This window comes from Spea bombifrons, chromosome 6 (genome assembly GCF_027358695.1).
Source record: "Spea bombifrons isolate aSpeBom1 chromosome 6, aSpeBom1.2.pri, whole genome shotgun sequence".
NCBI lineage: Eukaryota > Metazoa > Chordata > Amphibia > Anura > Pelobatidae > Spea > Spea bombifrons.
In genome coordinates, this window is record NC_071092.1 from 39,630,138 (window position 1) to 39,648,246 (window position 18,109).

Below are 18,109 nucleotides of genomic sequence, written 5' to 3' on the forward strand. Positions count from 1 at the left end.
GCAACAAAGATCCATTTGATTTTCAGAATCTTATCACAATGACAACAGTCTCTCTGTGTGTAAAAATAAGGAGCCACACACACCTATGGTTCCTATAATGCCCCTGCTAGAGCCTACAATTATTTTTATGGAAGTGGCTATAGATATACTTTATGGATTTCAAAAAACAAATTTCCGCCCTAGCTTTGTATGGCTGACTCCCACATTTTGCTATGTCTCAACCCATAGCATACAAACGTGTGTAGAAACATTTTTTTGCTTTTTGTGTAATATGAGACCGTAGAAAAAAAGATTCCCAAATGTTTGGCATTATATTGTAAGTCTTGAATTCCAAGCGTATCCTGTACAATGCATCCAAAAGCTTGTTACAAGGGACATTCTGTTCTGTAGCAATATTTTTCTTAAACTAAGGTAATATGACCGGATATTTAGATTTGTTCGTAGAGCATCACACACACACATTGAATTTGTGTGTTAATGTAGTGGTTACAAAACAAAATCAGACTATTTTAGTCTACTGCCACTAATTTAATCTGCGCACACATTCCATTACGTAAGTACTAAGTATACTTAATTGTTTAATGTAGGATTTGGAAAAGGGACAGATCCACTGCTATAAGCGTCAGGAGAAGAAAGAAAATGCTATTCTAGGCCTGTCTTGAAAAACAGGGCCCAACTGGAGCCTCACATCTATTTCATTTTTGGCCCTCTGGATTTACATATCTTTGTAGTCAGCACATTTACAAAAAGAGCACAGCCTTAATACTTCTCTTTATTTCCTATTTAAGATAAGGTTATCTGTTGTGTAGCTGAGGCGACCATTCAGCAAGTACTGGCCTCTTCCAATGCTATATACTGCTTTGGGGACTACATTTATTAAGCAGACCAGCAGCGTTGTGTTTATTTTTTGATGACAAAAATCAGGATATGCGCAACCCGCTCGCTACTTTTTTCTGCTCATGTAGTGCATGGCCCGTGGCTGGCCCAACGCTGAAAATCAGGCGAGTATGTCGGCCAGAGGCACCACTGGGCATATGAATTGCCCTATATGAAGCACTGCTTCCCTGCGTCTCTAGGTTATTTTTTTACATTTCTTGGTAAGAAAGCAGTATTTGAGGATGTTCTGAGGATCTGCACAGTCCCTGCCGAAAATGTCTAACTGGAGCGAGCCCTGCAGCAATATATGCAGCCAGCCTGCAGGGGGCATCACAGCGAGCTTCAGAGAGTTGTGCACTTGAATGCAAGGATGGCAGCATTAGGGGGTGTATCAAACCTATGCTCAATAAAGGAGTTTGTTTCATTATCAATGAGCTGATTATGTAAAACCTGTAAATAACATACATTCACGTTAAAGATCAGGATTGGTGGCAGAGCTTGGCTATGCATAAGCACGATGGGAAAAAAATGGCTATTAAAACAAATGTAAAAGGCTATCATGCTATGGGGTACAATATTGCTTCTTTGATTTTTTTAGAGAATAAAGGAATTTATAAACATTTGAAAAGGGTGTTCTTGAGTTTCCCTATCGCCAAGATGTCCCTTATGACGTACCATTACGTCCAGCCTTTTTTGCAGAAGCAGTGTCATGTCTTTGCTGCTGCATTGGCAGCCTAGACTAACATCAGAAGAGGTCAGCATCACTGGCTTCCTGCTGACAGATCGCGTGTAAAGGCCGGCCTGCGTGAGAGTCTGTACACTGTTATCAATGTTGGCGCCCGCCGGAAGGACTTTGGAGGAGAGATGAGAGCCAAGAGGGTCTGCAGATCCTGCTGAAATTTCTGATTGCTCTCCCTTCTGGCTGATCACCCACATTGCAATCAGCAATGCAGGGCTATAGAGCCATACTTGCTGATCATTACTGTGATCAGTGCAGGGGAAATCAGAGGGAGGAAGAAAGTTTCCCACACTTCCAAGAAGCAGAATACAAATAAAAAAGAAAGATAATCTTTATAGGGAGCCCATAAGATTTAATACAAAAAGGAATCTCCATCCATACTGCGCTGAGAACAATTGAAACCAATTATTTTTTGCCCTAGCACTATAGGTAAAAGAATTATATATATATATATATATATATATATATATATATATATATATATATATATATATATATATATATGTTCTGCACTCTAGAACATAAAAATATGTTTGTGGATATTCCTGCCAAATCTAGAAAGGGTAACTGCTCAACAGGTGCACTTCTGTGTTAAACAAATCCTAAGTGAAAGTGCAATAAAAACATTTTTTTAATATTTTATTATATGTTTTTATTTACATACTGGCACTCATAATTATTATGTCTTGTATGTTTCTGTGGTTTTAAAAGAAAATCCTATTTGTCCGGAAAATAAAGAAGTCTAACCTGTGTGGGTAAATCCAATACAGAACAGGGGAATCTTGATTAAACCGACATATGATAAAAATTAAACAAAATAAATATATTTATAGGGTACTAAACACTATTGGTAATAAGGGGGTAAGCACCTATTCTGCTTAGCAGTTTTGTTAACTAAACACATTAAAAATGTTTTAATCACATAAAATCTTCATTTATACATTTGCCAGGGACACTTGATTGTCAAATGGCGCAAAAGCAGACTGGTTCTTAAAACCTTTTTAAAATTTTGTTTTGTGTGATTAAACCTACAGAGTGAACAATACAACAGCACCTTTGACCAAACCACCTCCATTACTCATGTAATCATCTACCAGCCCTTGCGATCTGCACTTGGATGCCCCCTAAATATTATTTATTAATCTTTCTGTAACACTCATCTACAGACACCAGACAAGCCAGAAGACTTGTGTTTCCCTCAGAGATCTCATGGTGCTGCCACAACCACAAGGGATTCTGGGTAGGCACATGCAAATAAGGTCAACAATAACCTTTTGCCTCTATATCCACTTTATACATTCCTGGGTTTTGTCTAAAGGCTGTCTTGTACAGCGGGCAATTACTTTCAAGAGATCCATGTATAAAGTGGATATAGAGGCAAAAGGTAATAATTATTGACCTTATTTGGACGTGTCTACCCAGAATCCCTTGTGGTTGTGGCAGCACCATGAGATTTCTGAGGGAAAAACAAACCTTCTGGCTTGTCTGGTGTCTGTAGATGAGTGCTTAATAATACTTCTACTACCCCCTTAATTAAAAAATAAATTTCTGTCATAATTGTTCATTTGGTCACTATATTAATTCACTGGGAGGAACACAACTTGCCTAACAGATTAAATCTCAGACGTTTGCAGGGTTTCATGATATACAAAACCAAATAAAACATTAATCTCAGACATGTGAAGGATGTGGTCAATGCATGGAGAACCCAATATGTTTTGTTAATTGTGCTGGGAGTTATGGCAATTTCATTCAATTTGATGATTCATTTACAGAAAATTGTGCTCGGCAAACTTTCCGCTATAAAATCTCCCTACAGTAACGTTGCATTCCTCTCCTTCAGAAAGAGATTGTGTTATTTCTGAACCTACGTTACAGTAATAATGTCACTGGTTCCACTCAAAGGTCATTCAGGGACAGGCAGAGAACACACGCAATTAAATGATCAGGGCCGGTCTTAACTCCAGGCATCTCAGACGGCTGCCTGTGGCGCCTGAATCGCGTATGTGATTTGTCCCATGGAAACTGGCCCAAAGTGGAGAATGCCCCTGAGTCACTAGGAGCAGATTACCCTAGTGGGGCCAAAATCTCTATCCCCTTCTTTATTCCTCTGATGTCTCTTACCTAAGAACTCAACATATGCTGGGAACAGAAAGGATGCAAGACACTCACCAAGAAAAAACCATAGCTTCAGGTGACCCAATGGTGCTTAACTCAATCGAACGTGCTCTGAATCTGAAAAAACTGAAAAGTGGCAGTGCCAAAATAAGTGCCAGTGACAGGCCCCAGCCAATGGGTATATAAAAAGTAAGAGTGGGTATATAAAAAAGTGCATCATGAGGGGATCCAAGGCGAATACAACATGCTTATCAACCCGTGCAAAGTAAAAAAAAAAAAAAAAAAAAGTATGCCTCCCACATACTCACCTCAGGCTCTCTTACGCCATCCCCAGCCCTAAGGCTAGTACTCACTTGATCTAAGCCAAAAGGCAAAGAAGCCTTGACCCTTATGGGCTTGGCATATGAAGATTTTTAATTTTTTTTAAAAAAAAACAGCCAAGGCTGAATGGTTGGATGTTTTTTTGCTTTGGCCTCATGAATTGCTCTTCTTTGTGTGCACGTGTAACAATTATTTTTTTTCTCTTGATAAATGGAAACGGACACTGATTTAAAGCTGGACACCACCTTTTCCGGTGGGAGAGATGGTGGATGCCTTGTGGCTCCCCATCTCTTCCTTATGGTTACAGTGGTTCCCCTCCTTGTATTGGGAGGGTGACCAGCAAGCCTTTTGGCCGGGGAGGGAAGGAAGACAAGGCATATCCCTACGGTGTGTGTGCTTTGTCAGAAGATTTACGGAGGTTCTAGCTTTGGCTGCGGCTCTAAACTGGACACACAGAGCACCCTCACAGTGAAAAGAAAAAAAAACAGGTACATAAATCCAGGTGGAGGAACCAGCTCTTGCACTGCAATTAGTGTACAACCCAGGGGTCCACACTCTATAAATGGAGGTACACAGTGTATAAACCAGTTATATGGAGGTTTGATCCAACTCTATTACAACCTGGTCAGAGGGAGATCTCCTGATCTCCTCATCTGCTTTCTAGCGCAACCTGTGTTTGGTCCAAATCATATGCATACAGGTGTAGCCTACACCCATACAGGCTACCAAAATGGGAATAAACCCACCAGGCAATGCCCATGCTGTTTAAGCGACTAGTTCTTCCTGCTTAGTTAAAGTAATATTATACTATTCTACATAATTCTTTCTTTCTGTTGCCTTTATGGTCATGTCATAAAAGATGGAATCCAAAATTATTCCCAAACAGCAGTGCCAACTTAAAAAAAACCTTAATGTGTCATAAACTACAGATATTTCCACATAACATAAAGAATCATTTTATTATGGACTGTTTTGTGCATTGACTTTAGGGTAAGCTTTCCAGGCCTCAGGGAGGTATGCGTTAATAGCATCCGCCTGCCAAGGCTGAGCGAGTGATACAGTTCAGACCATGAGTAAGAAAATCCTGGGTGTGATTACACTATATGTGTCAGTCTGTCTGTCTATCTTCTCTAAGCCACATTAGACCTCCAGGCAAGGACATCTTGCTGAAATGCATTTAACTGGAGCCATACCAGTCAGATATTAATGGTCGCCGTATCTTCAGGAATGCTTTGCTCTCCATTGCCATGTTGCTGGCTCCGTTTGCTACAATGTGTCAGCCAGGGCCGGTCAGTGTGGCTGGGACACAAGGCAGACTCAATCAAGTAATAATAGTAATAATAGTAATAATAAGTAACAATTGAAGATGCTACTAAGCAGGGTGTAATGTAGAGGAAGTTATTTAGGATTGACTATTTTTGCCCAGGCCACTCTTCAATTTTATGTGGATAGGGTTGGGTTGCTTGTATTGCTTCTTCTCTAGTGTAACATCACAAGAGATAAACTTCATAAAGTGTAAATGATTTATTTAAAACTATCTAGCTGGTCAATCCTACCAAAATAACATAATGAATAACACAGGCAATATGGAGAAGCCAATAATATTAGGAAGACTAATTTTAATCTACTCATTTATTTGTAAATCTGAAACAGATTATAAAAACACAACAAAAGCCAGCTTTTGCAAGGTCCATTCTGAGCTGCTCAGAACTTCTAAGTGAATTCTTAAGCTTTTTAATGCTTTCACCTCCAGAGGCAACCGTTGTTTACAGCAAAGCAAAGTAAGGCACGAAACTGACACAAGGCAGGTCCTCCTGCAGAGCGAGGACGGTGCGATAGATGGTGTCTCCTCACGTTCCTCATAGGTCTCTCTCCGCATTAGGAGCAACCTGCTGGTCAGAAGGATAAGAAGATCACTCAGTTGTTTTCTAATTTAAAGATAAAAGGAGATCCATGACAGAAATAAAAAAAACATTGGTAGAAGCGCTGTACAGTTAATAATTTAAAGATGATGTGCCACCTACTTAACACCTTTTAAAAAAAATAAATGCATTATTTAAAATATTATTTAAAGCACTGCTAAACCCTAAAACCATTACTAGATACTAGAAATATTTATTTACTATTCTTACCTCATTCATATTTTTTCAGGAATGTTTGTCTTATGGCTAGAAAGTAACTTTTTTTATTTGTTCATGTAATGAACTATATTCCTATTACTCACTTTCATGATGTGTTATATTTTGCCTTTTGTGAAGGTAAACCAGGTAAACTAAAAAGACAGACATTGCTCTTGAATAGACAATAAAGGAATAAAATAACAAGACATGTAAGCTATGCAGGTAATCCTACACTGGGGTATAAATATCTATATTTTAATACAAAATGTTTTTATTCACTTTTTTTATATTGTCCCACAATTCCATCTACTCCACACACAATTATGTAATAATATTTAAAATGTACACAAAATATTGTAATGGAAATACACAAAAATATACGCTCACTGCCATAGCGGATATCTACATGTATGGTCGTTAGTTCTGTTTGTGTGAGTTGGGTCGAGATAATCATTAGTTAAAGCGAACAGAGTATCAAAGCTTGGCAGAAGCTGTATTAATCCTCACATACTTGGAGTTAAAGGTTTTATCTTTTCCTGTATTCTTCTTCTTCCTCTTCTTCTCTCTCTTTTTCCATTTCCTTCTTTTTGGTCACCTTGCGCAAGGACAGATGACTCTCAATGTCCAGGACTTGCAGTTTGTCTAAACCATGGAAGGCAGTCTCTTTTACTGTCCCAGGAGTGAGCAGGTTAAACCTAAAGAACAGATGGTCAGACTGTTAACATGAGAGGATAAAACATTTTTGGGAGCATGGCTGGACTGGGAATGAAAAGCAGCCCTGGACACCAGCCCCATATATTTTTTTGGGTAGTCAAGCTCATGTGTCCATGCGCTACACCAGGGGTATAACTAGAAGCCACAGGGCTTGTCTGTGCCATCTTTGTCCCCAAGCAGCTCGTCTGTGCCATCTCTGCCCCTGAAACAGCCTGCCTGTACCACCTCTGCCCCGCCAACTACAGGCCTGTACAGCCTCTGCCCCTGAAACAGCCTGTCTGTGCCACTCCTGCCCCTAAAACAGCATGCATGTGCCATCCTTGCCCCTTAAATTGCCTGGCTGTGCCACCTCTGCCCCCTTAACAGCCTGCCTGCCTGTCCCATTTCTCCCCTAAACACTAGTTTAGTGGGTCCTCCTCACTTTAGGCTAGTTAACTCTCAGGGATTGAGTCAGGGTGTGACGAGGACACCCCTGTTGTGGAACAAAGACTCGAAATATGTTACAGGACCTCTTCCACAACTGTCAAAAAATTTATTGAAATGCATAAATGAGTGACATCTTTACAGAAGTTTTTAGTGTAATAAAGTGTTGTGCGTGACAGGCTACAATCTTACATGATTAAATATCAGGACCTGGAATGCAGATAATTAACAAAATACTGCAGAGCAGGAATGGACTGAAAATTAAAACGATCCCAGGCACTTTAAGGCCCACAGCTGATAAATGACATGTGTGCAGTCACCTGTTATATACATGGGACCACACGCTACAAATGTATGATCCTGCAGCTACATGTATACCCAGGAAGAGGAATAAAGATACGTATGTGGGAAGCGCCATCAGTGTGCCCCATGGCCAATCCAGGCCATTTAATACCTGTAGTGACATATTGATGTACTCTGTGTCACTTTAACTACCTGAGGAAGATCCTCTTTATGTTAGGGGTGGATTCGAAGGCATTGTCGGACACCGTGACAATCCGGTTGTTCTGAAGGTACAGGTATTCGAGGCTCTCGGGGAGATCGGGTGGAACGTACGACAGCTGATTTCCTGACAGGTCAAGCAACTGAAAGAGAAATAAACCACTTCAATCAGCAAGAGACCTCCATGTGTGGGACAGTAAAATACATAGGTGAATGTGAGAGCATTGTGGATGTGTGTGAATGCAGTGTTTGAATTCACAAACACCTACAAACGTTCAGTCTATTGTTTCCAGGTTTGATATAAAGAGCAATCCTGCGTAAGTGACGTGGAACATTTCACTCGTGGCAATGGTGATATCTCTGCTCTTTCTAAACAGTCCTTTCTGTATTCTGCTCTCTGTATTTTCACGTTTCCCACCCCCTGTAGCTGCTTGTCTGGGGATCTCATCAGTTTTTAACTTACAATGGTCATTAAATTCTCTACGCCTCTAAGATGTTTCCCATGCCAAGTTACGACAAATGCAAGCAATTTTAACAATGGAGGTACGGGGTGACAGGAATAAATATACGGTAATTTGCAGGGAATACTAAGAGATCTTTCCCTGTCCCACTGTTATCTAACAAATGTTTGTATACTGAGACGTTATTTTCTATAGATTATCTCCACGCATATATTGTCTGAGAACATCATTCTTATAAAACATTATTTTGAATTGCATACAAAATGCAGAAAAAGCCATAGATAAAAAAAAAAATTAAAAAAAAGTTGTTCGCACTTGCTATCATAAGTTTGAATGTTTTAATATTTTTTGGTTTTGGTGTGTTATAGACAATGCTATGTGTTGTATATGCTTGACCCTCCTCCATCTCAGCATTTAGTTGTAGACAGAAGACTTGAAGAACTGGAGAAGCCACCTCACCTGGAGACTACTGAGTTCTGCCCAGGCTCCCGTATAGATAGAGTTGATCTTAAGTTTATTGTTGCTCAGATAAAGCTCCTTCAACTTTGTCATTCCAGCCAGGGTATCGTGAGGAATTGTGCTGATTTCATTCTCCTTCAACTTCAGAATCTCTAAGTTTTTTGGGAGTCCATGTGGCACAGACTTCAGGCTGTTGCCCGATAGCTCTAGCGTCTTGAGGAGCCTTAGTTTTCGGAAAGCATCCCGGTGGACTGTGCTGCTCATAATCTTGTTGTAGCTGAGGTTCAGGTCTTCTAAGAAATACGTGGTGGCAAAATCATTCTTGGAAATGCTGGAGATCTGATTGTGAAGAAGCATCAGGGTCTTAACCCTCCGAGGGAGTCCTGCCGGCACCTTCTCAAGCATGTTATTGTACATATGCACAGTATGCAACTTCTTTAGGCCCGAGAAGGCATCTGGATGAATTCCTCGAGCCCTGAGTTTATTATTGTGAAGAAGAAGGTACTCAAGATTTCTTATCTGGGTCAGGACATCATTGGAAATTGACCTGATGTTATTTTTTTCCAGATGGAGTATAACAATGTTTCGTGGCAATCCACTTGGAATGTGCATGAGATTATTACTTGATAGATCTAGGTATTCCAGCTTGTTCAATTTCCTAGAAACAAGTGATTACAGCACAAACGGTATTATTAATTATCATTTATTCCTTAATGCCACAGGCAATTCTTCTAAAAACAACACCTCATTTTCTTTTAATTTAACAGTGTAGGGAAAGATGTTTTTGGATTGACTCAGCAACGAAACAAAGCTCATGGACATGTTCACGTGGACCTGAATACATGTTAGTTGAGACTAACCTATGACATACAGTAGTATGTTTAAAAACAAGCCTCGGACAGTAACTCACGTAAATGTCTCATTGTCCATTCCTTCATTGGTGATGAGGTTGTTCTGCAGATACAGCTCTCGTAAATCAGACAGGTGACTGAATGCCCCCGGTGGGATCTTCTCTAGCTTGTTATTCTGGAAGAAGAGAAGTTGTGACAGTCTATGAGGAATAAGTGTGATGGCGTGGCATTCTATGTATTAGCTTTATAGAAATGCATGGACAAAAAGTTCATTAAAGTAAGTAACACATTTAAGTCAAATCTAACAGACTACAATCAATATAACAGATGTCATTTTGACACCTTAAGGTATGTATAGGTGCATTCAATGAGATCTAGAATCACCAGGGATATAATAGCTCAGGTACCTTGAGATGCAGTTTGTATAGCGCGGGGGGCAGGTTCTGTGGAACATACTTCAGGAAGTTGCTGGACATTATAAGAATCTCCACGTTGTCTGAGCTGTTAAACATATTGCCAGGTAAGCCAGCGTCGGTCAGCTTGTTGTTATGCAGATACACCGACCTGTAGAGAGTGTAAAAAAGAAAAGTCTATAAGGAAAAAATATTCAAATACATCTGCTTTGTTTTAATTGCATTTCTATATAGTAACAGTTATTAATCATCTAATAACCTGGTGTAAAAATGATGTCATCATAGTACTACAAGTTCAAACGTGAGATACATATCTCTGTACCACCTTTATACATATTCACCTGTACACACACACACACGTGCACACCTGTATACATCTACACGATGCTCTTCCACTCACCGTAAATTTGGTTTATGTCCAAATGTCATATCATAGATTTTAGTGATATAATTGGCTGCAAAATCAGCGCTGATCAGAGAGCTTGGGAGGAACCTGGGGGCCAGCGTCAGCTACAAAGAAGAAAAATATATATAAAACATTTGCAAACGGAGTCTTGTTAATGGTTGTAATTTAAAGCACTGGCAAAGACTTTATAATGGCAAAAAGCCAGGGAAGTGTCGTGATCTGGAAACATTTAATGCTACTTTTTCCATGTTAAATAAATGCAGAGAGAAAGATCTTTGGTAGGAAGCTAAATGCCTCTTTAGTTGTAACATCTTCTGAAATCTGATCCGGATAAGGACTATATGGTGTTGCTTTGTTTGGTATATACTATACTTTCTTCACCTCTAGTGCAAACTAATATAAGACTGTTATGGAAAAATCCACGTTTTCATATCTCAATAAACAAATCTTTCAGAATTCAAGTGGGAGTTATTGTTATAGAACAGCTGGAGAACAAGTCTTCTTTTAGGAGATCTGGCTCAAGCAGGCAGGGGCCACACATACAGGTTCCAGTGACGTAGACATTAACATCATTCCAAATAGAATGGACTACACTGTCTAACAGGCTCGTAAAAGGCTTTATATTCCTGCTTAGTCAGTCTAAGGCTTAATGTGCAAACAGCTTAATAGTAACTTCATCCCTGCGACTTTTTCTGCTCTTACAGGCTGTAAAGTAAGTGACAAATCCCCGACACATCTCAGTTAATCTGGCGCTTCAATCCAGAACGTGTTCTAGGCCAAACATAATACAAGCTTGGAGAGGAACAGTCCGGAAAGAGCCAAAGAACATCTCAATGCACCGTTATCTGGCTTGGATCTCTGGATCGGCTTCAATGAGTCCTGAGCCAGACCGCTGCTTTGTGTAACAGCGAAAAAAACCTCCCGCTACAGGCGCAACTGGCTCGTATGGCTCCGGCGTGCCAAGGCAAGGCTCCGGGCATCATTTATAATCGGCAAATGTCAATACATACTGGCTAAGAATAAATATTTATTATCCTAGACATCTGAAATGTAAAGGTAGATGGGCAAGACAATTTCAAGTAACATTCAATAATAACAAATTTCCATTAGATTTAATTTTACTTCAATCTCCATTCTTAAGATGCATTACATCCCCCAGAGGTCTATCATCTTAACTTATGTCTTATTTCTTTGGTTCATGTTTATTCTTTGATGACATTCAGCCCATCGAGTCTGATATCTCGTGTAAAGGCACCTTCAATAAAGAGACGTCCTAGCATGGGACGCTTTCAATATTAGTGATCAGACCCACCCAGTTTATGGTTAATGACACATAAAGATAAAGGAGGGCATGAGGGTCATGGGGAACCTGAAAGAGATGTATGGATCAAAGCGTCGCCAATCGCCATAGAGTGGTTTAAAGTAAAATATTTCCCCCACTTACAAACAAGTTTGGGCACACTTGTCAGAATTTCCAAGCAAATGTACAATATATGGCAGTTATCTAATGATATACAAATGATCTGTATCATCTTATTGAACCTACAATTATGTTTTGTGGTCAGGATTTGCCCACAGCACAATGTACCATGTATGCCACAGGGTTAAATTTCACTGAAGCAGTAAAAGCATCGCCAAGCTAAGAAAGGTCCTTGCCAGTTCTCATGGAAAAGAGCCCAGCATTAGTGCTTCGGAAAAATGTCAACTCATAGCAGGGTGAAATGTTTTCGTCTTTTAACCTAAAACATCCCCAGGTTTGGCAAACTATTTCAGCATGCTTTCTAATTTATTTTTTTAAATAAGTTATTTTTATTTGGACTTCAGTTCCCACATTTTTCAGGATCAAAAAAAGAATGTCTAATTTTAAAGGGTCAACCTTACCTTGCCTTAATTTATATGGGTTTTATATAAAAAATAGCTTCTCTTCTACCCTTTATACTCCAAGAAGTCCTGCATCTGAGAGAAAGTGGGTAATGAAAGCCGTGGATGTACACATAAAAAAAAATGGCAGATTTTTTGGCTTTTTGGTGAATTAAGCCAATTTAAAAGACAGCTAAAAGTCAAACTGGGGTCACTGACAAGGATGGAGAATGAAATAACGGCAGCTGAAAGTAGTAATGCATACAACGTCTATCCCTTGTGGTCTTTAACTTTATTTCATTTGGTGGTTGTGATGTGACCTAAGGGCAGTGGGGTATTTTGGATAGGTGTTGCCCGGTGCCTGACCCAGAGCAGCACCCCAGCCACCCCTCTCCAATGCCGAGTGCCGGGTATGATGTTATATCCCAGTGTGCGGCATATTAAGGATGTACAATGGCCGGACGGGTTTGCTATGGAGGCTGTGCATAATATGGACCAGCTACAAGGTTCATTTCTGATCTCCTCAACCAGCCCATGGAGTGGTGGCATGGCGGGGAACCTGATCACCTATTAGGGTATAAACCCAACTCTGAAGAAGGCGTAGGGTTTTACCGACCTGCTTACCTTATTGTTTGCAAGGTACAGATAACTAAGGCTCTCCAACTGCTCAAACAGGTCATCAGGGATACCTGGGAAGGAGAGAAAACGCTATCACTAATTTGTAACGTTATGCAGTCCATAGTAAACGTGCGCAGTACACCATGGTAGTAAATCTTCTGTCATTCTGCTTGGTCTGTGCTGATTAATTAACCACCTCTGCCGGATCACATACAATCCAATAATGGATTGGGGAGGACTCATTTTGGTTTGCGCTCTTCAGCTTTAGATGAACTGGGTCAAGCCATGCTCTCATCGTGAAGATAGTTCGCCCAGCTGTGACATCATCTATTCTATTGGTTCCTAAGATCACCTCAATGATCTCCTTTCATTATGTAAATTAATTCCCACGCAGTATTATATGTTTCTTCTCAATGGATCGTTAAACTGATTGCTTCTAATATAGAACTGAAAGTTCTAACGTCCAATAGAAATGTTGCATCCTTCTATTTTTCACTGGCTTGCCAATAGCTCATCCCTCCCTTTCTCTATGGCGATCTCTCATTGGTCAGTTTTTTCTGTGATACTCATGCACTTTTTGTGATAGGTGTACATGTACATGGGTACTAAATTAAACCTGCACCCTAGGCTCACTCCAGCTTTCATATAATAGGCACCCCTTTTCTAAATGCCCTTAAAATGGGAAAAATTAGTATTATGTCATACAATGTATACGTTAAAATGCTTTTTATAAGCGATGATAATGCATACAGAACCCGATAACGCTACCCTGACTCCTACGGTGCTGACGTCCTACCTCGTGATGCCAGACGGTTATTCTGCAGGTTGAGGGTCTCCAGTTTGTAAAGTCTAATGAGATCTTCGGGGGGTATTTCTTGAATTTGGTTATTCTGTTTCAATACACAAAAAAGCAAAAGCCACATTAGGGATAATTACATTTATACTGTGTGTTAAAATATTGCAGTTGTGATAGATTAGGGCCAGTTTTGAAGAGCCAAGAAGTTTGGGGGACCTCCTAGGACCAGGAGATGTTTCTTTCACTGGGGAGCACCACTTGGGTAGACCGCCTACTGTCTAATAAAGTAAAGAGGCGAAGTTAGTCTATAACTGGATTTTAAATTGGAAAGCACACCGATCAGCCATAACATTATGACCACTGACAGGTGAAGTGAATAACACTGATAATCTGTCACTATATTAGGCAGCGAGTGAAGATTTCGTCCTCAAAGTTGATGTGTTAGAAGCAGGAAAAGTGGGCAAGCAGAAGGATCTGAGCCGCTCTGTGAAGGGATAAATTGTGATGGCGAAACGACTGGGTCAGAGCATCTCCAAAACTGCAGCTCTTGTGGGGTGGCCATGCTGACCCCTGTCCACTGCCGAAAGCGCTTACAATGAGCACGTGAGCATAAAAACTGGACCACAGAGCAATGGAAGAAGGTGGCCCAGTCTGATGAACCACGGTTTCTTTTACATCACATGGATGGCCGGGTGCGTTGGTTACCTGGAGAAAACATGGCAACCGGACGCATTCACGGAGGCCGCACCTCACAACTTACAGGACTTAAAGAATCTGTTGCTAACGTATTGGTGCAGATACCACAGCACACCCTCAGAGGTCTAGTGGAGTCCATGCCTCGACGGGTCAGGGCTGTTTTGCCGGCAAAAGGGGGATCTAGACAACATTAGTCAGGGTGTCATAAGGTTATGGCTGATCAGTGTAAGGTTGCTCAAGAAACCCTGGAGAAAATGTTACAATACTGGAGGGTCATGGTCAGAAAGTTTGGCAAGTAGTATGGAGATGACAAAACAAGGCAGTTTAATGAATACAGTATAATGGTGGGTTTAAGGAATACAAGAGTCTACTGGAGCAAGTGTACGGAAGATACCTGGCTGTTATTCAAACCCTATTAGTGAAAACATGATTAAAAGATAAGAACAATGGAAACCAGCGCTGCAGAGTATATTTCACCTGCAGGGAAAGATGGTTGGTAAATTCAGGAAGGTCAACTGGAAACTCTTTCAGGTCTACTCCAGCGCAATCTACTACTCCTTCTTGGGTACAGGTGCAATCTTTAGGACAGGTGAGCTTTGGTTTGGTTTCTTCAACACGCTTGTCAACAACATCATCAGCATCCTCTTCTGGATCGATCTCTAAAATATAATCGTATTCTTTTTCCTCCTCCTCCTGTCCATGAATCCCATGGGAGGACATCAACAGATAAACGAGGACCTGGACAAGGGGCCACATTTCTCTGCAGAAGAAAGGACGGGACACTCGTTAGTCGCTGACTAACTTAAAATTATATGGAGCTGAAAAAAGATCTTAACATTCATTCACTAGCAAACGGTACTGTCGCACTGGAAGTGACTGTATGAGGCACAGCAAGCAATAGCAGAATATCATTAAAACTCATAGAATAAAATAGCGATAGGTCTCATTTATGTAACACAATGAAAATAAAGGCTAATATTTGATATTATGTACAGTAGTTGAATAAAATTGAGGTTGATCGCAATTTTACTATATGGAATATTCAACCTTTATTGAAGAATAGCAGCTATTGTCCATAGGATCTTTGAGGGAGAAGAAGACTCTTCTGGGAACTATTTGCAAACGCATCTTCTATGGGTTATCCAGACCGAGTACACATGTATAAGGTATTCACTAAATAGACCTATCTATCCATGTTAACAAATTATATATATATATATTATAAAAGTAGCGTAAGGCTAGATGGCAAGCTCACGGGCACGGTTCTCATCTCCTGATGTGTCTGTATGTATAACAATAATAATATTAATAATAATAATATTACAAACCCACTTATTTGTAGACCATTCATTTCTTGCTTTCATGATCTGCACATTTATCCCTCCCCAGTCCGTTATCTCAAAACAATTGCACTAAGTGACGAACAAAACCACAAGCGACTGCTCCTCTTTAACGTCTGGAGCGTTTTCAGACATTCCGGAAGCGAGGGACATCAGTGAAAGGGCTTCCAGCCAGGAGAGGTCCCAGCCTGCCAAATTCCACCGTTGGGTCGGAATAAGGTGAGTGTGATCTGTTACCCCGCTGAATGATGAAAAGTGACATAGAATGCATAATATTACAACATGACGGTCCGGGTCTTGCGATGTTGCGGATTACACAGACTGCTCCCAGATGTTCTCCTAATCACCACATTCTAGTTTCTTGGAAAACGTTCATTAGGGATGAAGACTAATATTATATTTTTTTTGGCCGGAGTCACCGATAATACTTGGCGTTTCGGGCTCGTGTGTGAGCAGCGCTGGTGGTTTCTACGTTCCACTGGGGCCCCTGAGTGCTGTGGAAATAACACAGGGCCCCACGTGGAATTCTGTATATCCGTGTCAATGCATTACTATGACAGGCTGGCAAACAATGAGCCGTGTTGGAGAACGTTAACCGGACCTCCAATATTGAAGTGGAAATGGGTTGAGCAAACAACAGGCATCTGGCTACTCTTAGCTGAGATGGCAAGTGTGACAGTCCCTTCAAACCCGTGATAGTTGTCAGGTATGGGACATGAAGGTGAATTCTTTTTATCGTTGTATCGGTGTGGTTCTGGTTCATGCTCTGGAATCTGTCGATCTGTTCTTTATCCGAGGATAAGATTTAGTTTTGCTTTAGTTCTGGTCGGCACGTGACTGATCCGGAACTAACTCGATGAATTCTATTTGGCAGAAACTCCACGCAATATCGTTTCATGACATCACATAATGTTAGGAGATTGAACTTAGCAGATGGGCTTGCAATGATGTGCCGTCTGAGCCTGTCCTGATTCTCTGCAGTCACATCACATATAAGGGAAAATCCCACCACGGGATAAACATGTGAGGAGCTCCCAATCCATCAGATGGAATCCAAACTCTGGGGCTCCTGAGTATCTGCGTGAACTCAGTGCTGCAATCAGGTTACCTGAGCCTGTCCTGATAATACACAGCGAAGTTACATGTCATCAGGTGTAAACCCAGCACTGGCTGCACCTGTCCTGATAATTTACAGACCTATTAGGTAAGGTTCGGTGTGACCGGCTGCACCTGTCCTGATAATTTACAGACCTATTAGGTAAGGTTCGGTGTGACCGGCTGCACCTGTCCTGATAACCTGGAAATGGAATTTCTAATCAACACCTGATCATTGTCTATAATGTACAGCCAAGAGCTTATGGAATGCAGCCGGCTCCTGCCTGACCCCGGGCCCCACCAATAGGGCTGGAGGTGAGCTTTCTCCATGAGCAGCCAACTGGCCACACTGATCATCGCACACACCATCATCACACACATGATCATCACCACACACACTATAACACACATTATAACACACACCATCAACACACACATACTATAATACACACACTATAACACACATTATAACACACACCATCATCACACACACTATAACACACACTATCATCACACACATGATCATCACACTATAATACACACCATCATCTCACACACACCATCACACACACTATCATCACACACTATAACACACACCATCATCACACACTGTAACAAACAGTCTCACACAATCATCACACACACCATCATTACACACACATTATAACACACACTATCACACACACACAGCGCTCCTCCTCACCCCGCTCCTCCCTGCTGCCCTGAGTAGCAGCCCCAGATACCCTCTTACCCCTCACCTCGCAGACACAGATGCAGGGCAGGCAGCAGCAGATGCCGGATCTCCTCATGCCATGACAGGGAGCCCTCGGTCTGCAGCCTCCCAGTAAACAGGATCCAGCCCAGATGTGGGAGCGGGGGATGTCCGGCCTCCCCTGGCAGATGTCAGGCTTTTGGGAGATTGTCAGGAAGCCGGGAGGGGAGGAGGGAGCCGGAGCGAATCCATTTATACCGGCAGCTACGGGACCGGCCCAGCCCGTACCAAGTCCCGTGCCCCGCCAGCCCTGCAGCGTGAACGGGACTGATTACCCAGCGCCGGGCATACCGTCCTGCACACGGGACTTACTGCACTGCTTCTGGTGTTCTTTTCTGCACGTGGCGTGCACCGTACGGCACCTGGTATACTGTCTTATATACGGAGTGTACAGCACAGAATTTGGTATACTGTCGTGATAACGGAATGGACTGTACTGCACCTGGTATACTGTCCTAAACATGAAGTGTACGGAGCTACACCTGGTATACTGTCCTAAAAATAAAGTGTACAGAACTGCACCTGGTATA

At 41.3% G+C, this 18,109-nt stretch overlaps 1 protein-coding gene across 3 annotated transcripts; it reads right to left on the reverse strand.

Moving 5' to 3' along the window:
• Positions 1–5,671: 5,671 nt before the first annotated feature.
• Positions 5,672–17,749, reverse strand: PODN (podocan). Of its 3 annotated transcripts, none has more exons than XM_053468950.1 (11): positions 17,559–17,749; positions 14,850–15,132; positions 13,677–13,770; positions 12,887–12,951; positions 10,397–10,506; positions 9,991–10,147; positions 9,643–9,758; positions 8,733–9,390; positions 7,807–7,955; positions 6,686–6,869; positions 5,672–5,946 (listed from the first exon to the last, which is right to left on the reverse strand). In XM_053468950.1, the coding sequence occupies exons 2-10, from the start codon at positions 15,126–15,128 to the stop codon at positions 6,701–6,703; spliced, it is 1,797 nt and encodes a 598-aa protein (XP_053324925.1). In that variant the 5' UTR covers positions 15,129–15,132; positions 17,559–17,749; the 3' UTR covers positions 5,672–5,946; positions 6,686–6,700. The 3 variants fall into 3 exon arrangements, with proteins under 3 accessions (XP_053324925.1, XP_053324926.1, XP_053324924.1); XM_053468951.1 differs by having other exon boundaries at positions 5,672–5,943; positions 17,566–17,748; XM_053468949.1 differs by having other exon boundaries at positions 17,566–17,746.
• Positions 17,750–18,109: the final 360 nt, after the last annotated feature.

Coding starts and splice junctions, on each gene's coding strand:
- PODN (XM_053468950.1), bottom strand. CDS start 15,128: ATGTGGCCCCTTGTCCAGGTCCTCGTTTATCTGTTGATGTCCTCCCAT. Junction 10,507..12,886: donor TGTACCTTGCAAACAATAAG/GTAAGCAGGTCG, acceptor TCTTCTTTGTAG/CTGACGCTGGCCCCCAGGTT. Junction 9,391..9,642: donor ATGGACAATGAGACATTTAC/GTGAGTTACTGT, acceptor ACTTGTTTCTAG/GAAATTGAACAAGCTGGAAT.